This window comes from Dermacentor andersoni, chromosome 6, assembly GCF_023375885.2.
Source record: "Dermacentor andersoni chromosome 6, qqDerAnde1_hic_scaffold, whole genome shotgun sequence".
Classification (NCBI taxonomy): domain Eukaryota; kingdom Metazoa; phylum Arthropoda; class Arachnida; order Ixodida; family Ixodidae; genus Dermacentor; species Dermacentor andersoni.
This window is the reverse complement of record NC_092819.1, coordinates 88,744,596-88,770,339: the sequence shown is the minus strand read 5'-3', so window position 1 is coordinate 88,770,339 and position 25,744 is coordinate 88,744,596. Positions and strand designations below refer to the sequence as shown.

The window sequence follows — 25,744 nt, the reverse complement described above, 5'->3', positions numbered from 1 at the left end:
GCAGTAGGAGAGCGCGCGTGCTTTGCAAGTCGCGACGGCGATCAAAGAAACTGTGGCGCTTGGGTCTGAAGAAACACATAGTGAAGAGCCCGATGCACAAGAAATATACGACGTTAGGATGGATAGTTGGGCGTGTTGGTTAAGCATGATTTCTGAAGTGAAGGCGCTAAAAATGTCAGGCAGGAGTTGTTTATGAGATTCCTTTAGATTGTTGAAAAAAGTACGTGGGCCAAACAGAGCAGTGCCTGAATGACAGGCTGAGGCAACACAATAACAAAGTGAACAATGGGAGGGAGGGCCACCTGGCAATTCATTGTAGAAATTGCAGATGTAAGCCAGACTTCCACGCCTGCGCTGTGGTCGCCAGAAGCCGTGACAAATGGGTTAGATTAATAATTGAGGCCAAAAGAATCATTGAAGCAGCTGATAACTGCGTAAGTGTTGCATCCATATCACTGTCACGCAAAGAACTGTTCTACCTAAACGCGAATGCGCCCTGAGAAACTGTGATTACGCTCCTAGTATAAATCAGTGGCGTTTTTTCCTGAATAAACATTGTTGGAAGTGGCGCCCTGTATGTGTGTTTCTTCTTTGTCCTCCGTCTTTTTAGCGCCTTCACTTCAGAAATCATGCTTAACCAACACGCCCAACTATCCATCCTAACTGTCTCGCGAGTTATTTGAGGCAACTGAAGGTCGACATTCTCTGTTGAAGCACCTCGCGTCGCTCGGGTCTGTGTACTACCGCCGTAGAAGCGCTGGTTAACGGCTCTAAGCTCTACGCAATGTCTCAACGACACGACGACAGCTACCTAAATGCCCTCACAACAACAAATGCGAGCCTTCAAGCGCGTCGTTCCTTTAAGAAAGCGAGTAACTTTCTGGAAACGTTGAGCTATTGAATTACGATGACAATGACATATTTTAAGGTTTCTACACGTTTCTATTGCGATTCGATTCGTATTCGATTCGTAAATTCCCCTACTCGAAGTTATCGTATGTCCGTTTCGTTCGAATACTATATAAGAGAGAACAATAGTTGTTGCAGTATGCAGGAAGCCAGAATGATGTGCCAGCGGAGGTTATCCTGAATGAATCTGGTGCAGGAGAATTAAGCGGCGGCTGTTGCGCAGACTAAACATTTACTGAACGGACATACGGAAGAGGCCCCCTACGCACAATAGTTACCGGTCGTTGAGTAAGCAGCTTGCGAATTTGTAGTTCTTTTACTTGGACAAAGAAATTTATTTTTGGTCATTATCGTCATGTTTGAATTCCTTCAAAACGATGTGCGGTGTCGTAGTATACGGCCCTTACCTCCTTCGACGAACCCCACGCACTATTCTTTACACGCATCTGTAGACGGCGTCATTCAATCAGTCGACAAACTTTATTAAGGTCCTAAGGAACTAACTAAGTCGTAGTTGCGGGCCGCTCCCACTTTGGGGCCGGAAGACCATGGTCCTCCGCCCGTTCGCGGGCCCTTTAGACAGCCCTTAGTTGGTCCTGAGGATCGCCGCTTTTAAGGGCCTCTTCCCAGTCCTCTTGTTTATTAAAAGATGCGTTTTGTAACGCAGAGCATTGCCAGAGCATGTGTGCTAACGAGCAATACTCTTCATTGCACTCGGGGCAGTGTGGGTCGATGTCCGGAGCAAAGCAGCCAGTGGCGTAGCAACAGGGGGGGCCGGGGGGCCGTGGGCCCCGGGTGCAAGGGGCCAGTGGGGGGGGGGGGGGGTCATATACGTCTGATGACACCCCTCTTTCCGCCGGCTTGACTGGGCGCAAACGCCAAAGAATGCTCCGGTATCCAGTAGCCCGAGCTCATGTACCCGATGCGTTGCGCCGCAGAATTGTCGGCTGCAGCTCTATCAACACCCCACGAAATAATTGCACGAATGTTCGGGATAAAAAATTTAATTCGCAAAATGGTCACTAAACTACTCGCCTTAGCGGAACGTTTCATGTGGGGTGCGCTCGTGCCGTGCGTTCATGCTGGGCGCAGGCGTCGCTAAACATACAGTCAGGCGTTGTAAGGCGTTGAGGCTCTTGGGTCCCTCTTCCATTCAGAACGCGCAGCGAAGAGAAACAAAGACAGCAGTAACAGGGCGTTGAACAAGCGCGCCTGGCGCTCACGCCAAGAATCGACGCGAAGCGTGCTCTATTCTGTTCCCAATCTCGTGGTGGTACTGCAGCTCGGATAATCACGTTTTTCCGTATAGCAGCAAATAAAAACAAGGCTTTATTGATCAGAATGAAGAGAACTCGTAATTGTCATAGCATTGGCGCCCGCGCAGCCGGGAGGCAGGTGGCGTTTTCTAATAGGATAGGGAGATCAGCGTCACTGAAACAGAATTTAATTTTCGTTTTCGTTCAGGGCTGCCCACAGCCAAAATACTGCGCGCCATAGTACCTACGACGATTTTTGTGAATTTGTTGTTGGGCAACATATGAATGTCGGGCTTCAATTTTTCAAATGCAATATTGCGGCTAAAGTTGGTAATTAGAACTTTAAAGATTTTTTTTTCACTTGTGAGGTGAGCCATATTTTCCACGAAGCCACATTTGTATTGGCTGCCAAGCCTTACAGTCTGACAGAAGATGTGCACATGGCGCTTATCACAAGTTATCAGCTCAGCACCCTGTGTTATTTGGCGCAGAAAAAACAGCGTGTATACCTGCTGCATTCGCGATCTCTGGGAAAAAAAGCGAAGGAGAAGGGGACCGGGGCGAGGTGCGCGGTATCCAACGCGGCTGTATACTGTTGCTGAAACCCGGAAATTGTCGATATCCTCGCCTTCCTCGACTACACCCGGAGGGGGGGGGGTGACAGAAGACCTATGGGCCCCGGGTGCCAGGCGACCTAGCTACGCCACTGAAAGCAGCTAAACTTTCCTCGCGAAGAGAAAGATCCCGTTTGTAACATTCTCAATGTGGAAGATTGAGGTCTAGTTAGCTGTGGGTGTGGCAGTGGGAATTGCCTGCGCCCAAGCTGATAGTGTTTAACTATTTCATTAAAAGAGAGTAGAGGATCAGAGTTATGCCACAATCCCGACTGCTTAGCTATCAGGACCATTGCGGAATGTTAGACCTCGCGCCTGGTCATGAACTAGATCACTCGGGTCGGGTTTGCTGGGATATACATTGGTTCCCATGTGCGCCGGGAACCATGCGATAGTTTAAGCGGCATCGAGCGGTCATTGCTTGATTATAGCCGCCACCTCTTTCGAGATTAGGCCAGATAGAGAGGCTCGTATGGCTGATCTCGAGTCAGTGTAGATGTAAGGCCGCGAGGGGTCATTCATAGCTAGCGCGATGGCAGCCTGTTCAGCCGCCGCTACCGTGGTGTCTTACCGAAGCTGCATTAAGGATTGTCCCGTGAGGATCAGCTACAACAGCTACAAATGAATCTGTGCGCCCATACTGGGCAGCATCTACATAGGTAGTTAATTGCAGGCTTTTGTGCGTAAAGTCAATGAGAGAGCGGGCTCGTGCCTTGCGTCTAGCTGCATTATATTGGGGGTTTGACGTAGTAGTTCTGCGGAAACCCGCAAGGAGGAGAGAAGTAATTAATAAAGGGAAAATCAGACATCCAACCCGTTCGTAGCAATTGCTACAAGGGAAACCCATACGGGTTCCTCGAAAGAGAAGCCTCAGAGTCGAAGAACAATTCGTCCTGGTCCGGGACTCGAACCCGGGACCACCGCCTTTCCGGGGCAGCCGCTCTACCATCTGAGCTAACCAGGCGGCTAGCAGATGGCAGGGCGAAGTCGAATTTGTCGACAACACACGAGGCAAAGGCAAGTGTTTGACGTAGTAGTTCTGCGGAAACCCGCAAGGAGGAGAGAAGTGTTGTCGACAAATTCGACTTCGCCCTGCCATCTGCTAGCCGCCTGGTTAGCTCAGATGGTAGAGCGGCTGCCCCGGAAAGGCGGTGGTCCCGGGTTCGAGTCCCGGACCAGGACGAATTGTTCTTCGACTCTGAGGCTTCTCTTTCGAGGAACCCGTATGGGTTTCCCTTGTAGCAATTGCTACGAACGGGTTGGATGTCTGATTTTCCCTTTATTAATTACTTCTCTCCTCCTTGCGGGTTTCCGCAGAACTACTACGTCAAACACTTGCCTTTGCCTCGTGTGTTGTCGACAAATTCGACTTCGCCCTGCCATCTGCTAGCCGCCTGGTTAGCTCAGATGGTAGAGCGGCTGCCCCGGAAAGGCGGTGGTCCCGGGTTCGAGTCCCGGACCAGGACGAATTGTTCTTCGACTCTGAGGCTTCTCTTTCGAGGAACCCGTATGGGTTTCCCTTGTAGCAATTGCTACGAACGGGTTGGATGTCTGATTTTCCCTTTATTAAATATTGGGGGTGTGCATTCCGAGGGAAAGGGCTAACTTGAAAGATTGCCCTATAACGCTATAGACGGCGTGTTCCTTTTTTAGTGGCACGAGCATCCAATTACACTCTTGTTTCTTTATCAGCACTTCCGTTTAATTCACCTCCTGGCCTCCTGAGACGACCGGGGAGGAAATCCTAAATAAATAAGAAAAAATAGTACAGTACCAGATCCATCGATTTCGTTATAGATATTATATCAGAACATAATTTTAGTTACAAGTTGAGTTACTGAAGCGTCTGGAATAATTAGAAATAATTAGAAATCATTGATTACCGCAAACCAATGCGCACAGTCGTATACATTAGAGACCTGCCACGCGAGCACGAGTCTGGTGAAATTTCTGGAAACCCGGAAGTAGAAAGCGGAAGTAATTTCGTCACTAACGACGTCACGCAGAAGGTGACATGGTCTTTAACCGGGTAATTAATGGGAAACAGTTGCCTCCGAGTTCGGTTCTTGCGTTGCATTCGCCTAAAGTTGACTTAAGGAACACCAACGCCGAGGTGCGAGACACCTAAGTCAAAGATTAGGGTCGCCTACCATGTTTATTTATTTATTTTTTCATTACTGTCGCTGTCATTCTGTACGATATAATGGTATGCTTCTCTTTGTTTCTCATTGACAAACTTCCCGGTTGATTTGACATCAGTTGGTGACGGCATTGCACGAATAAAATAACGTAAGAAACACTTCGTTGCTAAACAGGCTCCACGAGACCTATAATTTCATTTCAATTTATTTATTTATCTATAGTTTCACCACGGCCCATGAACGTTTGAATGTTATTATTTTTAGGCGTCACAGTCATTCTAGCCTTTCGCAGAGGGTTCTGCTTTTCCATTCGTCGGTATTCGTTGTATTGTAATCCTTTTTTTATTATGCCCTAGCCGATGATAGTGACACGTCACAGGCTCTCTCCCTCTCTCTCTCTCTCTCTGTGTTAATCTCATTTTTCTCTAAATGTTATCCCACGTTTGCTCGTTGATTATCCGTCGCGTGCGAAAGAAAAAATCATTAGTTGAAAGTCAGCGCTCGTCCTTTGTTTTTTTTTTTTTTTGTCCGTTGTCCTCACGCGCTGTAAAAAAAATCGTAATCACGTCAAAACAAATCATGTCAGTAATTTGATTTGAGTAAAAACAGCGCAAAGAAACAGCGACTGTAAGAAAGGAACAGACAAAGGCGCTGTCCCTTTTCTAGTCCTGTTCCTTTACGCCGTTTCCACTCAAGTGATGAACCAAAGAGAGCAGGAAAATGCGTGCACGCTTCCGCGAAAATTCGATGCTGTAGCTGCACGTGCTTCCTCATGAGGAAGTATAGTAAGTCGCAAGGCCCGTGACAACTAGCCACACTCTGTCAGCGGCAACAGACCGCTATAGACACTCTCAAGAGCCCGCATATGACTATCTGTGTAAAATGCCAAAACTTGAATGCTTTGAAATTGAAGGTGATCTTTGTAAAATCCAAGCCTTGCACGGAACGAAACGATGAGGACCTGAGCGCTACTCTATAGCAAGCCACTGCAGATGCGCACGATAGCGTTGGACTGCACTTAAAGAAACCAAAGAGAGAGAGAGAGAGAGAGAGAGAATGGTGCTATAGCGCTTGCTTCGTTCGTAGGCAGCAAGAAAGATTTCTCTCCAGCTCGGACAGCTACAGAAACTGGAGCTTTAAACATTGCGATAGGGAATAAAACAAGCGGCCTTTTGATGGTACCGCGCCATGGATACTGGGAAATTTGATATGTTCGACGTCTGTACATCGGCATAGGGCAATAAATTTATCATTATGGTAACGTTCGTCGACTTCCAGTGTCTCGGTAAAGGGGGCCGTAGTCGCTCTCTCTGATTACTTTATATCCGTTTTTTTTTTCCTCGTGTATGCTCGAAGCGGCCAGCATGGACGCTAATGGCAATACATTCCCAACTATGCGCCTACCGTGGACTATGTTAATTTTCATACCCGCCTTCCTGTCCATTCACTTCAAAGGCTATATTTCGTTTCATCGCGATTGAAATGAAACGTAGAAGGGTAGGTCATGCATTTTCGATCTGCCATCCGCTTCACTTAAGACTGCAACTACTAACGGCATCCTCTTTACTTCAGCGGTGCTGCAACGAAACACGCCGTGAGATCCGTTAACGAAAAAGAAGTTCGAGTGTGGCTTCGACAAAAGCAACATCCAGCAGAGCTATAGGCGGCACATTGATAGCATCGAAGCAGAAACGAAAGTCGCGGTGCGCAAATGCACGGTGCTCCCTGTTCGAGGAACTCTGTGCTCCAATCAAACGAACTCACTTTGTTGAATGATGGCGATCGTTGCTCCTGCTGCTGCCAAGCGTGTTTCTTTTCTTTTTTCCATTCATTTATTCTCCCGCGCACATTTTCGTCAAGAGGATTCATTCTGACTACAGCGAGTTGAAGCAATACATTGTCATTCGTTTGTACGCCGATATATACCGAACTTGCAGGTAAAAAAATTCGTTGTCCCCCCCCCCCCCCCTTTTTTTTTTTCCTTTTCACAAAGCACCGTCTCCAGAATTAAAGCACCTCTCACCGCTTCTCAACTTACTGAAACGCCATGTACACTTTGACAATGTGCAGCTCAAATCTGGTGTATATAGTCCTCAAAATTCGTTCTATGCGGATGCGCCTTGCACACTCAGCGATTGCAGTTCTTAAATTGAAACAGGTGTTGTAAAGTACTCAGATAAAAAGCTGTTTAGTGAAGTTTCGCTAATTAGTTGTATAGTATATTCATTTCCATTTCTCGTGCAAACAAAGCCCGCCTCTTCGAGTAATGCAGCTGTAATACTAAATGTGTGCCACCTGCCACAGACGATTTTTTAAAAATTTTGAATGGTCAAGAAAGAACAAAGAAACAAACGGAAACACCCGGTATATAGAGAGATTGTTGAATTGAATTAGTAATTGCCTGACCGGTTGATTCGTTTTCAGTACCTGACGGGTTTCGGCAGCGAGTTCGCATCCGAGGACCCGAGGTGTCCTGGATCGCTCCCAGAAGGACAGGTAAGGAACCTTAGACTCTTTCACTATATATCAAAAATTACACATTACATTTTTCTTAACAGCGTTGGCGGATATTGGAACGATTGGTGTCAGTCAAGGGGTGATGACGATTTGAGGACATTGCGGCAGTTCCTTGACAATTAGGTGCTCCGAATGTTGTCTGCTTCAACAGTCAATGTTTAGAATGGCCGCACTGTAATGCCTCGCTCCGTACATTGGTGTCGGCGCGAGTGCATGAATAAAATTCAAAGTGGAATTAACCGCTAGATGTTGGGGCAACAGCCGGGCTACTTATTTTTTCAACAAGTTGATAAATTGATTCATCGAGCTAGACGTCCCGAAGCAACAATATAATTCTTCTTCCTTATTCCGTATTGCATGCGATGCATGGAGTGATTAACGGTGCTATTCATAACATTCATAACAATTAAACAATAAATAAACAATAAATTCACAACATTCTGCGTTCGACCAACTGTTACTGGTTTCAAGCCTCCATCTTCCTGTGAACCTCTCCCTTGTTTTGGATCTGAAGTTCGGCCACGGAAAGGGGTCGGCTATCCCAAAATCTTAGCTCAAAAAAAAAAAAGGAAGAAAAGAAAAGTAACAAGAACACAAATCCCTCTCAAAAGTCGATAACGAAATAGCAAAACAATGACAAAGCGAATCTATGGATCACGGAGAATGATAGATAGCAAAATAAATAAACTGTGGGACCACAAGAACAGCACGAGCGGTAATCAAATGCCATACTTCGATCGGGCTATACGAGACATGTCGTGGTGAAATGTTCCAAATAATTTTCGGCTAAATACTTGACGTTCTTTAACGTGCCTCCAAAGCACAGCGTTCTTTTTTTTGCATCCCGCCCTAATCTGAATGGGGTCATCACGACCGGGAGACGAACCCGTGACCCCTCGCTCGGTACCAGAACGCCATAGTCACTGAGCCATCGAGGCAGTTCCTCCTCTCCCCTCTCTTTTTAATTTAAGGAGGCATTTAAGGCATCTAGCAAAGGTGTATTAAGTAGAAACGGTATACGATCCCGCATCACGCAGAAGTTTCTGAAAGGTTCTTAGTGAGAGTCCGCTTGAGAGGTTTGCTTGAAAAAGGGTCTTACAGTTGGAAGGGCGGGAGGGTTCTTGATGCAACAAATAGATAAGATAACATCTATCATAGAGCAGGAAATAATAATAAAAGTAGATCTCCAAAAGACTGACAGTACAGCGAAACCGAGAACACACTAGTAAAAAAAAAAGTTAGAAAGAAAAAACAAGTTCCTGAGGCTAGTAAAAGGCGAATGAAGTGTTTGTGGCTTATAAAGGTAGGACATACACGGAGGGAAAATACATTACCTTATTACGGCTATAAATAAAAAAAAGTCGTTGGTTTTTTCACAAAAACCACGTATGTTAAGGGACACACACACAAAAAAAAGTGTCCGACGATTACGATGCTCCCTAATGCGAAATTTGAGCGCAGCTGGATACGTGCTTTCATTTCGCTCTATATTGAGGCAAAGGGTTTGAGACCGAAAACCCCGCACCTACTGGCAGTGGGTCAGTGCCGTCAGCGCCTTCGCAGAGGGAGGGGCAGTATGGGAACGCTGGCATGATGAGCGGCATCGGAGCCAGCTGTGGAAGAAGACGACGTTAAAGAACCCCAGCTGGTACAAATTATTCCGAAGTCCCTCACTACGGCGTGCCTCACAAGCAGATCTTGGAATTGGCACGTAAGACTCCATAATTTACTTATCTTTAATGTAAGAAGATGACCACGAAGGCGCGAGCACTGACACGAGCACGTTCGCGCGGTTACGCCGAGGGACGCCTACTCTCAACCCAGGAACGGGCGCCTAAGTGCTGCGCTATAAAACGCGTTGACCCGTGTTAGTAAACTGCCCGTCTGTCTATGATACCATAAAGGTCATTGTAATCTCGAGAGGGCGCCTGATAAGTCATAAAAAAAAAAAAGACGCGAGAGCGATAGATGGGTGGCGACCCCACGTTGAAGTTTACGAAACTATACTCACCATGACAATCACTGATTTTGACGGTGTCTTCTCTGACCTACTTCTGTTTTATTTTTTTTTGTTTATCGGTGAAGATGTACTGCACTTTATTATGAAGGAGCCAAATAGAGAAGTTAGCGAGGTTCTAAATCTGTCACTGCGTTCGCTATACAACGGCGCAAAAGGGAGAAAATACATTGAAATCCGTGATATCATACCGACGTGTATCAGCGCAGGAGTTCCGGCGCGAAACTAAAGAGAAAAAAAATACAGAAATGGAAGCTTCGCCTTCGTTTTCTCTTCTCGTAATTAACATTTTAACAGGAAATTAATGAAGATTAGAATATAAACTGTTTTAGGGTTTCTGGTTAGGGTCCATTTGAGGATCGACAATAATAAACCCTGCATAAACCTAAATATAATCCGGTCACCGGCACCAGTCATTCCGTTTCGAAGGGCAAGCTCAGATCAAAGCTGCAGGAATCATTGAAGCCTGCTGCATCCTTTTTTGTAAGGCTTGTGTGACTACATATTTGCTATCTTGTAGAACTGCATTGATTATTCTTTTTTTTTCGGTTATTCAACGACGCCTAGCATTTCTCGATGAACTGCTCGCCGCGAGCAGATGATAAGAAGAATGGCATATTTTCTTTTCGCTTTTTATGTTATATTTTTCTTGTCACGTAGACGCAATATCGACTGCAAGACGACGCCGAGTAGTGTTTCCATCTAGTAGCCTAACGCTATACTAAATATAAAAGTAAGAGAAAACAAACAAACGAAACAGAGGTCCATGGACTTGCGAAAAAACACCGGCGCGTAGCTATAGGTAACATGCGTGCCTATCCGATGAGTACGTAGTAAATGAATGCGTTGTGCTGAAACTTTTACGAGGAAAAAGTGAGGCGCGCCTCTTGCCGCGCAGCTGGCGGCCGCCTTGAGCACGCGTTGTTGATTAGACTACGCAGCAAGCTCTTTGGCACCCGTACGTAGGGTACGCAGTTTTTCTTTTCTTTTCTTTTTCTTAACGTCACATACGCGGTCGTCCTTGGCCTCCCTGGAGAAAGAAGCGCGGTGGCCGAGCAGTCGTGCAGCCCCAATCAGAAGTTGGTGAAAGATTGGTTAAAGAACAAAAGAAAGAAAAATGAACGCGGTATTTGTCAGTTTATTAGTTATATACGCCTCATGCGGCTTCCCACACTTCCCACACATGCACTTTTCTAAACAATCAAGCAGCTGTTGTTCAGAATTGAATCAGTGCCAACTCGCTCAGCTTTCAGTTCCATAACGCATCTAACAAGTTCGCAAGGCGTCGTGGTGGTGATGCAGCGTCGACGTTCTGCGATAAAAGCACATAACCGGCCTTGAATGTAGCCGGCACGCATACCTGCAACAGCGGTCGCTGTAAAATGAATCACGAAACAGTTCACTATACGCGGTGTCGCTTGGGAACGACAAATACACGAACTGTTATTGTCACTGCACCGTTTAACTGCAGCGTGGCGTTTCGTCCTCTACTCCGCAGAATAACCCGCAAGTGTGTCCTTACGGTCTGTACGCGGAGCAGCTGTCCGGGACTGCCTTCACGGCTCCCAGGGAGACCAACAAGAGAAGGTGAGAGGCGACAGTATAGTTACGCGTACGTGAACCCGATAGAGTCGTGTCGAATCGGTTTGTCGGGTCCAGTCAACTTGTCAGGTCGAGTCGATTTGTCGGGATGAAAACCGGCCGGTCAACGAGGGCTCGTGTGAACGCTCGGGCCGAGCAAGTGTCGAGGCGAGTTAATGCGGTTCTGTCAACCCGCCTAAAAATGGGGCTCGCTGAACCCGCTTGGAAAGATGCACGTAAACGGAGTCGGAACACAACTGGTCAGCTCGACTTCCCATTCGACCCGCTCGCGTCGAGTTCAGGTAAACGACGAAAGTCGACCTGTACCGGCGGAAAAAAAGATAACAATACGCGTCAGAAAACTGTTCTCGCTGGTTTAGATCGTGCGACCAGCAAGAGTGCCTTGTGTCTGCGAAGTTGCTTTCTGTGCTGTATTTTGCTTGTGTAAACTTCTGTAAACATAGCTAGAAAATGAATACATACTATGAAGACGTTTCACCACTACTCCTGTAGAACTAACCACAATAAGCAGATAAGACCCATTATATCGTGTTGCAATGAGTTGAAGTTTCTCATTATTTCCCCTAAGCATCTGAGGAGGTTAGAATTATATATATGTATATATATATATATATATACATATATTGGGCGTACTGACAAGTTCAGTGCTAAAAGACAGTCATATTCCAACTGACCATCTTGTACCATGTATTTAGTAATTTCACGTTCTCGGATTCTTTATCGCTGTTACTGAAGTTGCTGAATAATTGCTTTTGTATGTTTGTTTTTTAGTTGGTTAGTTAGTTATTTAGTTTGTTAGTTTGTTTGTTTGAGTGTTTGCTTGCTTGCTTCCTTGCTTGCTTGCTACTACGAGGGACGTCCCGAAAGTAAGTTTAGTCATTTTTTTTTAAAGAAAAGATGGTACACCAGGCGAAACAGACAATCGCGAAAATAATCCACTCTCGTTGCTGCTTCAACGACGGAAGGCGTGTCAGTGGAGGAGTAATGACGCGTGCGCAGAGCGCCGAAGGAGAGAGGGTATACTCTCTCTCCTTCGGCAGACCGGCGTACCCGAGGTTATTCGAGCACAAATCACGATGGCAGACAGACGTGTGTTGACAACGTGGTCTCGAATGGAAGTGCGTGCTGTTATCCGGTATGAATGGGTACCTGTTCCCTGCATTGAAGGCCGTACTCTCGGGACGTTGCGTCCAAAACAGTGCTGAGATGGAGAAGGCCGTGAGACAATTCCTTGCATCGCAGGGCACCGAGTTTTACCAGAGTGATTTCTTCTGACTGCACGTTACGACAAATGTCTCAATGTCGATGGCGACTATATGGAAAAATAGTGCGAGGTTCATGATGCCACGCTGTATTTTTTTCTTTTTTGGCAATAAAGAAAGTTTCCGTGCGAACATAAATGACGAAACTTACTTTCGGAACGTCTCTCGTATAATTATGTTGCTGTGTTTGCCTTCTGACTGACGACCGAAAACAGCTGACATTATCGGTATAAAAATAAGCAAAATTAAACCAACGTGCTCCGCACTGTAAGCATGCGGAATGTGTGCCTAGGGACCTAGCTACAAAGACTTGCTTGTGGCTTTCGCGAAGAAGAAACTTGTGTCTTGTGCTGTATCTAGCGAACGTTAAAGCCCAAAATTTCCTAAGCCGACTATTTTGTTTCTACAAAACTGTAAACAAAAGCTCTCGCCGAGGTGGACGCCACTAGCACGTCTTGAACAACCTGAGAAAAACGTATTTTTGTCCGCCGACCGTTTTGCAAAATCAGCAGCGCTTTCTGTAATCGGCGTTATTTCTGAGCTGTCAATATAGCGGTCTCCACGGTACAGGAGTTGACAAACGCTCTTGTTTTATTATCTTTCGGTATTCGAGCCAGGCTACTCTTGCACCCTGTGACTTGATTACCTTGAGAAAAGCGGATCGACGTTGAGCTGGGACACTGTCCACTTATCGTATCAATATTTTGAATAAAAAAAAATTAAAAAATAGGGACCAACGGTCATTCCTACCCCGGTTTCCTTTTTCCTTCTTGACAGTTTCTAGAAAGGAATAGCAAAGATAGTGCGCACAAGACCTCAAGGTTAGGTTTGCGACTTGTGTAGTGAGGCTGAGTTATAGAGTGGTGCTTGGTAGTGGCAAGAGAGAGAAGAGAGAGATAGCAAAGCGAGGAAAGGCAGGGAGGCCAACCAGACGAGCGTCCGGTTTGCTACATTACACTGGGGGTGAGGGAAAGGGGGAATAGAAAGAAGAAAAGAAGAAGGAAGTGATGACTGTGTGTGAAGTGAAGCACCGCGACATCAAAGTGGAGTTTTATAGACGGTGATCTACATTGATGACGTCTGGGACGACCAAATAGCCAGTGGTCGTTGCGCTAATATGAGGCTGCGGGTGAGTTATGGGGCTTACTCGAGACTTGCAAGCACTAGATTATGAGCATCCAGCACTTGTACTGCACTTCGCGCTGACGAAGTATGCAACTTGCTGAAAAGCACACGAAGGGTATTTATGAGGGGCCGAAGCATCACAACCACTTGCCGGTCTTCTTCGGAACATTTATCGGGAGTCGGTGCTGTGAACTCTACCGCGGTGCGCTGTATCCTTTGATGTGACTGTGGCTCCGGTTGTGGCATCGGTTGTGGCATCGGCTGTGGCATCGGTCGTGGCTCCGGCTGATGGATTCGACTGTAGCTTCGGCTGTGGCTTCAGCTGTGGCAGGGTCTGTCGCTTTGGTAGCGCGGGCTAAGCTTCAGTATTAGTGTTGTGCGGCACGACCTTGGACTCGACTCCGTCAGGCTTAGGGGGCGGAGGAGGAGGAGATGAGTTGTCGGATGTAGCGCGCTCTTCACGGAGGCATCTGCATTCTTTGAAGGCCGACGGCGTCGGGAGCGTCGCTTTCTAAGGGCCGCAACAGCTTCCCGACAAGACGAACGGTCTCTCGCCATCTGCTTCAAGACTTCCCTTTCCTTCTTCCTTTGGGATAGTCCTTTGAAGTAGCATCATGGGATTCAATGCAATCGAGGCATTTGAGAACCGTGGCTACACAGGAATCTGCAGCGTGAGGCTCTGCAGCGCGAGCAAATTCTCGTGTTCTCGCACACAGCGCTTACGTGCCACAGCCTCATGCAATTGCAGCATGGGAGTGGCCTGCGGTCGTACGGGGTGTCTAAAGTGGCCCACCTTAACCTGTGAGGGATGAGATTTGCCCTTGAAGTATACCTTCACACAGCGGGACGAGCCGAGTCGAGACACGGGAGTTATGGCAAAGTCGCCAACGGCTGGCTTCACTAGAATAGGCAAGTCAGCGCTGAAAATGGAAGTGTCCACGTCGTGGATGATGACACCAGTAGCGGTGTCACTGTCCAGGGGAATATGCGAGTGGACCTTCATGCCGCCAAGTTCCGTGAGTTTGCTCAAAGTTCGCAGCGCAGTGTCATGTACAGCGTCAATAGCCAAGACAGTTTTTCGTGTGTTGACTCTGACGTCCGTGACTTGATTTGGCGTCACTGCTTCAAAGAGACAGACTGTCTGCTGAGCATTGAGTCGCCTCAGGTTGTCGGTAGCGAGTCCCGGTACAAACAGAATCGTACTGACTGAAGTATTCGGAGTTGGTCCCGCAGTCGACGTGCGTGAATACAGATAGGCTCTGGTGTTTCTTCGTTGCGTCTTGCGGCTCCTCACAAGTTGAAAGGCGTTATCGGAGAAGTCCTCACTGCTGAGCGAGTAGACACTGGTATCGCCGCGGTCGGTGTCGCTCTGGAGGCAAGTGCGATTCCTAGACGCAGCCGCCACTGAAGTCGCCATCCCCAGTAGAAGCGCGGGGACGTCAAGTTGCATCCGTGCCGCCACCCATGGGGGGCTCCCCCGTGATATACACAGAGATCAGGCGAAAATATATAGTTGAGCTAGAAAAACAGCGTTGTGGCTCGCAGTCACTTCATCCTCGTTCGTCATTGATTGTGGACATAAAAAGGCAAGCGAGTTGTTCAGGGGAAAAGAAACGTTACAGCTGAATACAAGTCTGCTAATTACTCGTTTACCGCAGCACACACGGTACAGACGCTAACGGCCTTGCGCGAAACGCTGGCCCAATTTTTTGGGGCGCGCTAAGCTGAGTGCGTCCCGCTCTTTCATACTAGAGCTAGTGTAACGGGAGCATGTAAAGGAACGCTATTTCACACAAGCAAAATATTACATCTGGCGCACAATCAAGCGCAGATTGGATGCGTAGTGCCGCCGCCATTAGTGCATCCGCTACTTTTCGAGAACAGCTGAAAAACGAACCCAGTGTATTGCCTAGTACAAAGCACCTGTTGCTCTGACAGCGCTGGAGAAACGAACGGTACGGTGTAGCAGCTTAGTAACGTTTCTCACGTTTTTCTTTTTTGCTTTCATTCAGTAGCGTTTAGGAAGCGCAGCAAACGAGAAATCTTGGGATAAAGCAGTTCGACAGCTTGTTAAGACTTCTTTTGTTCTTTTCTATTTCTTCGTTTCTTTGAGATCTGTCTTTGTTCATTTTTTTTTCACACTTCACTACGTGCAAGAAAGTCGGCTAACTATACAATAGTATGGTTGGGGACGTTGTACTAAGCTTTACGATAGTGTGTGTCGCTTCGTTTACTCGTTTGCAGATGCTTTACTTCGGCAAAGCTATATGTGCTCCTGGGAAGCAGGCTTTTCTGAGGTGCACGTTTACGAATCTTTCAAACGTCTCACAGACTCAATAGCGCGTTTCACGACGACTAGGAAACGAAATCCGAACACGTGTCGAACCGTTCAGAGCGTGAAAGGTTAAATGGTAGCTATACACAGTAGAACATGAGCTTGGTTGGTAGATTACACTCGGTAAATGCCGAGCATGTTATTTTTCTCCAGCTGTGGTGTGTTTTTTTTATTTAGAAAGGAAGTAAGTAAAAAAGAAAACGAAGTACAAGGAACGTGGTCCTTGAAGCGACCGCACGTCCGGGTGGTTAGGGATTTTCACAGCGCTTATATGGCTGTCAAAATTCGTGCCGTCATGGAGCTCGATAATATATTCTCAGGGCTCGTTAAGTGTTTCTCGATCAAGTGATCAACAGCTAGAGTTCGAGCAAGAAATGTCGCTGCATATTAGGTCAACGAGTTTTGACAAGTTGGCATGACAAGTTCTCTTAATTGTATTAACGTGGTTGATCACTGCAGGCCTCCATCTCCGTGTTGAACCTTTCTCTTGTACAAGTTTGCCTCAATAAAGGAGCATTGTACTGCTTTTGAATGTATACGGTATAAGACTAAACGTTATAACATAAATTTTTAAAAACTTTTCGTGGAAAAATACTGGTCCAATGAGCGTACAAAAAATGCCGCGGATTCAGCTCCCTTCTTTAGTGCCCTTTTCAACGGCACCAAATGACTTGCCGAGTGCTATCATTCGGGAAGTCAGCGGTACGTGCGTTTTTAATGTACACTATTCAGTACTATGCGTCAGTAAATACCACGATTTTGACCCTTTGCTGAAGTGGCTTAATGAAAACAAAACGTCATTTGTTTGTCCGTGTAAGGGATATTATGGATAATGCTTATTTCTTAAATTTTAACGTTTTTTTAGTATAACAGACGCCAAACCCGCGCGATGTAGAAGTTTTCAAGTGGGCCCTCGCTGCGCTTATACGCATGGCGCTCTTTCGCAGTGAGTCTGCAATTGCTCAGCGACAGCCGACTGCGCAAAAAAAACGAAAAGAAAAACAAAGGTACAGGTGCCTCGAGCGCGACATGCGACACCGCGCAGCTGCGCTTGGAGTATATATATATATATATATATATATATATATATATATATATATATATATATATATATATATATATATATATATATACAGCAACTGGCTTTGGTGACAGAGAAACTAGGCGTTTAAAGGGGGGAATGTACCCCAGGCCTCGTTATTTTAAGCTGAGGAAGCGGAGGAAAGTACTCGTGAGGAACGACAGGAAACTGTAACGCGCGCTGCAGATGATGCACATTGCGGCTATCGAACGTTCCATTTCACGCACGTTCGATCGTCATGGCGTAACAACGGTGACCTGATTGAGGGACGCTGTACAGTATTTTGAGCCACAGTTCAGTGCAGGCAGCAGTGCGTGCGTAATATTTGCGGCTTTCGGACAGCTCCAATGTTGTTTACATTCAGTGATTAATTTTCTTCTAAGATATCGTCATCAAAAACTGTGGTGCTAAAAATTTTGCGGTGTTTATATTCCAATTAACACGGAACGTTTCACGCAAAGCACCTCGTGAGGTCGTTGGATCACACTAGCAGATGAATAATAATAATAATAATAATAATAATAATAATAATAATAATAATAATAATAATAATAATAATAATAATAATAATAATAATAATAATAGTTTGTTTCCACAAGAACTGTTGTACCACGTTGCGGGGGAAAAGGGGGGGGAAAAGTTGCTGAAGGCAACTCGCAATCAATCAGTCAATCAATCAATCAATCAATCAATCAATCAATCAATCAATCAATCAATCAATCAATCAATCAATCAATCAATCAATCAATCAATCAATCAATCAATCAATAATGAGTTTGGTTGATCGATTTAATGAATTATTGATTGAAATTTTGATTAGACCCACAAACTGACGCACTTATTTAAACTTCTTGCTTGCAACTACACGTGGGGGGAATGATCCGCTACAGTTTATGATATCCAGATTTTGCGACGTGAAAATGGCGAAGTGCTCTTGGAGTGAATGTTCACCACAGGGTCACTCCTGCATTTTGCCTCTGCGCTAACGTGGACGTCGTAGTTTGGAATAGAGCCCGCGGAAATGTGCTTAACGTGTATATACATATAGGGCACATTTACAGAAGTGTGATCCCACTAATGCGTGTCACTTCCTTGCAGTTGGCTGTACCGTATCAGGCCGTCGGTGCAGCACGCGCCATTCACCAAGTACAACGGGAGCAAGAACCTCAACTCCGACTGGAACTCCAATCACCCGAACCCTAACCAGGTACAGCATGGGTATATCTGCGTGTAATGAAACTTGTGCGTGGCAGTATAACGTTATTTCAACACGTATACGACATCGCTCTGGCAATAATTCTTTGCTGAGGAACCGCTTTAGCGGCATTCTTAAAGAGCCCCTGAAACGGTTCGGACAAATTTTGTAGGCGCGTAGGGTACAGCTTAAGTAGAACATTCGCACCACAATTTAAGTGAAGCGTTACGTATTAATGGAGCTGCAAGCGATTAGAAGTTACCCTCCTCCCTAGCTATGCTTTTCCTCCTCAACTCGCTCGCCGAGCGAGCGGCGCTAAGCTCCGCCTTCACTGGTTCAGCGTCACGATGCGACGTCACATCGCTCACTTCCGGTTGTTTAGGAGCACGCCCCCTCCCGCGTGAGACCTCTCCGCTAGCCGCTTGGCCGTCGACCGAGAGCTATCGAAGCAGCGTGCGTTGCGAGCATTCTGTCGTAGCGCCGAACGTGTCCGGTACTCCGCTAAAAACAGGCAAGCTGGTCATTTCGGCAAATGACTGGAGGCATAAACTCAAGCTGATGAAGGAACTTTAGCGTAGACGTACGTGAGCAGCCTGATCGGTCTGCACGGTCCAGACACTTGCTGGCGCAGCGCTTAACCAGTCAAACAAAGCGCTAATATTGCTCTAACCAAGTGTAAAGCATTTTAAACATTTATAAATCAACGTGTTGATGATTACAATCCTGCGAAAAATACACACCAGCAGCAAAGAAGAATACACTTCGTTGCTGCTACTGTGTATGGTTGAGCTCTGTGCCACCAGGTGGCTGCACCGTGCAGACCATTCACATTTGCCCTTCTGCTCATCTCGTGGCTCATCCCAGCACAGTCAAGCGGCCAGACCCTGTCCCCTTGCGCTTGCGTTTGCCCTAATACTGGACTCGCGAAACGGTATTGCGTTAGTAATCTTCCGGTGTAAAGTGACGGCCACAAACGCTCAAATCCTGGCGCCGATCGGATACCGGCAGTCCCATGCGCAGCAGCCAGTTCGCTTGTATACTGCCTTGCAGAGGGACACGATGTCGCAGCTTGACATATTGCCAGTCGCTAGGTTTGCAGTCCACAAGGCAACAAAGTCGAATCATAGTGCTCGCGAAAAGACTGAGACCGACTCTGACCGCGGAGCTCTCGTCAAAATGGAGTACGTTGTAACACAAACAGATGACACTTGCTGTGTGCCGGAAGTGCTGAAGTGTACTGAAAAATTGTTCTTGTGCATTCTGTTTATGTTACTTTCTTTTTATAAGAACAAATGAACTAACATTCCAACTATTACGAAGATTATTTGTTTACCATACAGTTGGAAAAATTATCGACCACGCACAATCGTCAGCCAATCAGATAGCTCGCCCACGTGACGTCATATGGGTTATTTGCATCATATGGGTAGGGGCGGCTTAAAATTCCGCCGAGCAGTGCGCTACGATCGGCAGCGATGTGTATTTTTAAAACCTTATAATAAATTACACGCTTTACGCAGAGCACTTAGATGCATCAATTAATGATCAGAAGGACCTACTCTAACGACTCAGTACGTTTGTAGAAAATCGCCAAAATCGTTTCAGGGTCCCTTTAACCTTCCGTTGCACGCCGCCGCGATTTTCGACCAGCCACCATAAGCTAGGTATGGGGAAGCGGACCAATCGCAGACGCCGGCACCACCCTCCTCATCCGGTTATTTATTTTTAGTGCGCTGGCTCGGCCCCATCGAAGCTTTTTATCCTTGAGCGTGCACCTCGCCTCCTGTCAGCCAATTAGACCAAAAAAAGAAAACGCTAAATGTAGGCAGTGTTATTCGTTTTTTTTTTCAAACATCAAATAAAAGGGACCTCCAACAAACGAGGAGGGCATTTGATTGGGCGGTTCAGACAACTTTGCGGGTCGCCGCCCGATGCGTCTATTGGTAGTTCCGTAAATTTGACGTGAGGAGATGGTAATAAAAACAGATAGGAATAGTTTCACATTATAGGGCCACATAATTGACCGTCCAGATCACGCGATTTATATTACAACGCCGTAGGACATTTTTTTTGAGGTTTTTGAAGTCTAAGGTTTATGCCAGCAAGCCGACGACCCACCACGCCTTGAAGGAGAAAATTGAGCGCTGTATCAGAAGTTCAGCTACACTTATGCAAAACGGTCATCAAAAATTTTAACAAAAGGGTGCGTATGTGCCAGCGAAGCCATGCAGGCCACTTACCCGATAGGCTATTCCATACATAACCATATACTAAATATACGTTTTGAATCCATAAAAATGTACAATTTCTAATTATAAACCTCTGTTTTCTATGAAAATTACTTCTTGCGTGAATTTTAAGACACCCTTTATTATTATTATTATTATTATTATTATTATTATTATTATTATTATTATTCTACAACCAGCCGCACATACCAGCATGGCGGCTTTGCCCGGCCTGACGATAGATGGTGCCACTGGCCAAAGATGGCGCGCCCTCATGAAAATTACTCATATACTTGTGGCCACAATCAATAGCAATGCCAACAGTTGAAAAACGAAGCCGTGGGAAAAAACAAGCGACAGAAAAATATCACTGCTTTAGTGCAACCCTCAAGTCTATGCTTAACTTGAATAGGCCAAAGGAACAAACATAGATAAAGCAGATCCTGTCTAGCTTTTTTCTCCCGTCTTCTTTTGTCCGTGTTCTGTCGCGCTGCTCAAGCATAGCTGCGAATGAACATGCGGAATGTTGTAAGCAGGCTTTCCCACACACCTACCTTGCCCTAACCAAAAAATGGCTGCAAGTGGAGACACGCGTTTTGAAAGCTCGGACGGTTGTGGGGAGCGGAGGGTGGCAGGTATGACGTCACGAGCTCGTATGTTGACACCTTAATTAGGTCCTAGCCAGAGGCCCGCCATTTTGGTTAGGTCAAACGAGGTGTGTGGAGAAGTGAACTTGCAGCTAGGTATTGCATAGCTTCTGTTGCTTTTCGGTCATTTTGTTTTAGCGTAATTCCAAAGTGGCTTAAGGGCATGGCGGAGTGGGCTGGTCGGTGACTTTCCATAGTCGTTGTGCTCAATGCAGATGAAGTGCATAGGACATAAATGAACCCGGCGAGGACAAGAGTTGTCATCGCCGCTCGTCCTCGTTGCCCCTACCTGTGTCGTGTGTCTTGCATTTGTGTTGTATACCCGAGCACCGTCCAAGGTGACGTTGTTTCAATCACATGCTGAGGTTGTCCGTTTACCGTGGACCGCAACTGGACTTGTGTAGCTCTTCAGGTCGTGTGCAAGAACGTTCTAGCGCTGGATCTGTTTTCCTGTATTTCAGCTCCGATGGAAGCCCTTCAGCATTCCAGAGCTAGGGAAGGCGTCCGTCGACTTTGTTGACGTAAGTTGAGAGGCAAGCTTTTGCTCATTACATTTTTGTTATTAGAATGTAAACGATAGTTAAATTGCTTAGTGCGTCTTTGTAATGTCACTAAATGGCACCTCAGCGTGTCAACGTAAAAAAATGGCTTTGCAAAGTTTAGCAACACAAGAAATTCAGGTTCATTTTTTCCTCTGGAATTTGAAGCCGATAAACAGCGTTTCAAAAAATAATAGTAATAAGCAAACAAAAAGCACCCTGTAAGAGAAGAGAAAAACCAAACAAAAAGTAGCTGAGAAACTTGACCCAAATTTACCTTGAGCGCTGCAATTCAGTAATGTCCTTCGTCGAATTTGATAGAAAGGCACAGTGACATGCTTTCGACGTTTTCGCTTGGTAATGACGTGTAAGACTTCTTGCGCTTCGAAATGGGGCAAAAGATATAGTTGCATTTTGTCCTTGAGCTTATCTCTCTGAGAGAGAAGGATTTTAACGATAACATAACAAATGAACAGCGAATTTCCTTTCGTTGCCGACTGAAGGCTTCCCTTTAGTGTGCCACTCCATCGTTTCTTTTATCCAGGGTATTAACACTGTGTGTGGGGCAGGTGACGCCAGGACCCGCCATGGGGTCGCCATTCACGTGTACTGCTGTAACATCTCCATGAAAGACAAGTAAGTCTAGAGGCAAGTTTAGCATTAAAGTGAAGCTCCATTTATGATCGTAGTGTGTTTCACTTTTAATAGTGTGCGAATACATTGTCTAGTCGAAAGCAATTTCAATTGTACATTGATAAGGATGTCGAAGCAAGCATTTAACGCTAAGCACACTGGGAGCTGAAGGGGCTGCAGCTCTGAAGAACTAGTTGCGAAAATTCTCACGTCTATTAGGAGATTTATTTTTCTTTCCTTTTTTCCAGGGCATTGTACAACTCAGATGGGGACTTTCTAATAGGTGAGCTTTCAACATCTTACTGTCTTTTTTTTATTTACGCGCGCGGTTAACCCCTGACCTTAACTGCGAAGTTGTGCAGTGTGGATGGCCAACGAGTGTTTACTGTCTGCTCTTTGCGCCTTGTAGTCCCGCAGCAGGGCAGCCTGAACGTCGTCACCGAGTTCGGCAGGATGCACGTGAACCCGAACGAGATCTGCGTCATTCAGGTGGGCAACAAAACTTTCGCTTGCTCGGATAGTGTTTTGTCGGTACTCATTCTTGAGAAGTCTCTAGGAGTGAAAAAAAAAGGGAGAGACGAGAAAGAAACAACAAAAAGAAAAACACATTGGGTTGATCTTCGACCCGATGTGTTAACGAACAGCAGTGGGAAAGTCTGAGCCCGCGTTTGCTCATTTGGGCGACTGCGCCTTTCTCGGTGAGTACAGTACTCAGTGTACAGTACTCCACGACTGTCTGCAACTGTGTCTTCGTTAGTTCGCGATTCTTACTGCTCTCTTTGCTTCACCATTTCTCTCTCTCTCTTCAGATGGCCTCCGCATTCTGTGTGGTCTGGTTTCTGGTCCACTCCCTCTCTACTAAAGGTTCCCTTCGCGGCCTTTCTGCATCCGCCTGCCGACGTTTGATTTCCCGTTGCGCTCACGTGCAGGTCGTGCGGGCGCGTTGGTAACTAAGAACGTCGCTAGCTGCATTCGCCTCCTCCCCTCTCTCTTCTTCTCCCTTCTCTCTTCGCTGTCGAGGAAAGAGCGAGCGCTGCTGAAACGAACACTAATAGAAACGATAAATTGGTTTAAGCTCGTAAAGTGTTCTTTCAAAACTATATTTTCATTATTTTCGTGGTGAGATAACTAGCGGAAGCAAAAAAAAAAAAAAAATGAAGGACATAATTTTGAATTTCACGCTCAGGATTCTCGCGCCGCGGTACATCAGTGAGATGTCATGAATTCAAAGTTATGTCCACGTATTTTCGCTGTTTGTGGCGCAGCAGAAGTTTTTTAAAGTTGCCACGTTCAGTCTTTGACTACTTGAGAATACAATGTAGTCTATTCTTGTTGCGCAATAAATTAAGCAGATCTGAGCAGGTGCCGTCAAAATTCACTACGTCACGGCGATCTGGTGCGGGAACTTTTCGGTGGCATCGCCACAAGCGTTTTTTTTTTTGCGTTTTTTCAGCTTGCCAAGCCTCCGCTGACTGCAAGAATAGCTTTTCTTTTGCAATTCTTAAAATTTATTTTACAGCTAAACTTAATTTTATCTTTAGTGACTGTCCTTTTAACGCTTCTGTTTCAGTTTATTTGTTATTTCGCTTCAGTTTCAGTTTCAGTTTATTGACCTATTTGCGCATATTTGCATCGGAATGCGGAGGAGGAGATCCCTCATTATAGAGCTCTATGGGGACGTCCTGTCCGTAAGACAATGGTGTAGTACGTCTTCAAAGCATCACGTAATAAAAAAAATACAAATTTTCAGTAGAGATTAGAATTGGAAGTGTATATTGTTATGAACACCCGCCGTGGTTGCTCAGTGGCTATGGTGTTAGGCTGCTGAGCACGAGGTCGCGGGATCGAATCCCGGCCACGGCGGCCGCATTTCGTTGGGGGCGAAATGCGAAAACACCCGTGTGCTTAGATTTAGGTGCACGTTAAAGAACCCCAGGTGGTCGAAATTTCCGGAGTCCCCCACTACGGCGTGCCTCATAATCAGGAAGTGGTTTTGGCACGTTAAACCCCATAATTTAATTTTTAATTGTTATGAAGAGGAAGCCCAAGAGGGACACGAAGAGGAAATGGTAGCCTGTTTACCACTTCTTCTTCGTCTCCCTCTTGTGCGCATGGTCCTGTCCAAATGCACCGTAACAGTATTATTACAGCAAGATATAATAAGAAAAAAATTACAAACTAAGTAAGAAACATGTCGGCAATTAGGCAACTTACGGAATCCGCCGGCTGGGTGCGTCTATTTGTGCAGTTGTCCACTCTTATTCTTTCTCTCCCCTTTTCATTGTTTCCCTCTTCCTTCTTCCACCCCATCCAAGGGGTACTGTTATGGATATTGTCAAATTCCACCACATTGCCAAATTCACCATTTCGTCCGCTCCGATTCGCCCGGAGAGTCGCTACGGCCCCTGTGACTGGCTAAAAAATTCCGCCAATACAGAATTTGAGAATACGACGGAATTTGACAATGTCTACAACAGAACTTCCGCTGCGCAGTTAACTGCTACCATGCCACGCATGGAAACCACTGTTGACCATTTATCTCAACATGTGCAATTTGTTGCCTGCGGGAAAGCATACAAAACAGCGGCGCATACTTTTCATATATGCCTTTCTAAGACTGTCTACCCGGTGTCATTACCTAACTTTCCTCTAACTTTCTGCTCGAAAATTTCCCACTCGTAATTCGCCTTGAAAGGTAATTTAGATAGGCTTCACTCACAGCATACTATCTCCTTCAAGGTGTTAAACCACCGATAACACTGCAGGGCTGTAGCCCTCTCAAGATAAATCTGAATTTCTCAAAAGCCAATCTGAAATAGTGTGAACCAACTTCACGTAACTTTAAACCGTAATACCTTGTAAATATGACGCGCAAGTTGCAAAGGATTTACTCATTCATACGAATCATTATTACATACTGCAACGAAAACCAGAACTACGTAGCCTTGCAATGTCCAGTGCGCATACTAAAAGGTCCACTGATCATGTTAAGACTGAATTGTCAGAATGATGTTCAGTTTCGTAGTCAACGTATGTGACGGTGTACTCATGTATTTCTTTACAATATGACCTTACAGACTTACATGAAGCTTTGCAGAAATGCAGTGCGCTACAGTATTAGGACAACCAATGAACGGCGCGACTGATAGGTGACACTCGCGGCACAAATAAAATAAACCGAATTTCATCGCACGCTGGCAGAAATTCGCCGACGCAAATTGCTCTGTCTCTTTCAGCAAGGAATGCGTTTCCAAGTGTACGTATCCGGTCCCAGCCGCGGCTACATCCTCGAGGTGTTCGACAACCACTTCGTGCTGCCAAACCTTGGTCCCATCGGTAAGGTGCCAAGCGTCAGCCCATTTTATATATTTCATTCCGGGTGACGAGAAAGGAGCCCGCTTGACTTATACTGCATTTATCCGCAGCTGTCGTTGCAGGAGCTTGAGGTTTCTTAACTTCACGCGGGTGAAAGTTGCCGGAAGGCTATTTTATACTTCTATAACCGTGATCGAAAGTATGCGGACCAGGGTGTCTGGGAAAAAAAATCAAAAGAAAATCGAAGCCGTATTTGTCGATAACTCTGACTGGCAACCTGGAACTAATGAAAGCCGTGCGATCTTTGCAATGCTGTATGCAGTTTAGT

General features: G+C 45.9%; 1 protein-coding gene across 1 annotated transcript in view; it reads left to right on the top strand.

The window, feature by feature from the left end:
- hgo (homogentisate 1,2-dioxygenase) overlaps nt 1-25,744 on the top strand; it is a 55,764-nt gene that overhangs the window by 6,034 nt on the left and 23,986 nt on the right. Inside the window, exons 2-9 of the mRNA XM_050171300.3 lie at nt 7,345-7,416; nt 10,953-11,041; nt 17,958-18,066; nt 21,391-21,450; nt 22,013-22,104; nt 22,350-22,384; nt 22,511-22,590; nt 25,338-25,437. Of these exons, the coding sequence (XP_050027257.1) occupies nt 7,345-7,416; nt 10,953-11,041; nt 17,958-18,066; nt 21,391-21,450; nt 22,013-22,104; nt 22,350-22,384; nt 22,511-22,590; nt 25,338-25,437 (637 nt within the window). The remainder of the gene's footprint in view (nt 1-7,344; nt 7,417-10,952; nt 11,042-17,957; nt 18,067-21,390; nt 21,451-22,012; nt 22,105-22,349; nt 22,385-22,510; nt 22,591-25,337; nt 25,438-25,744) is intronic.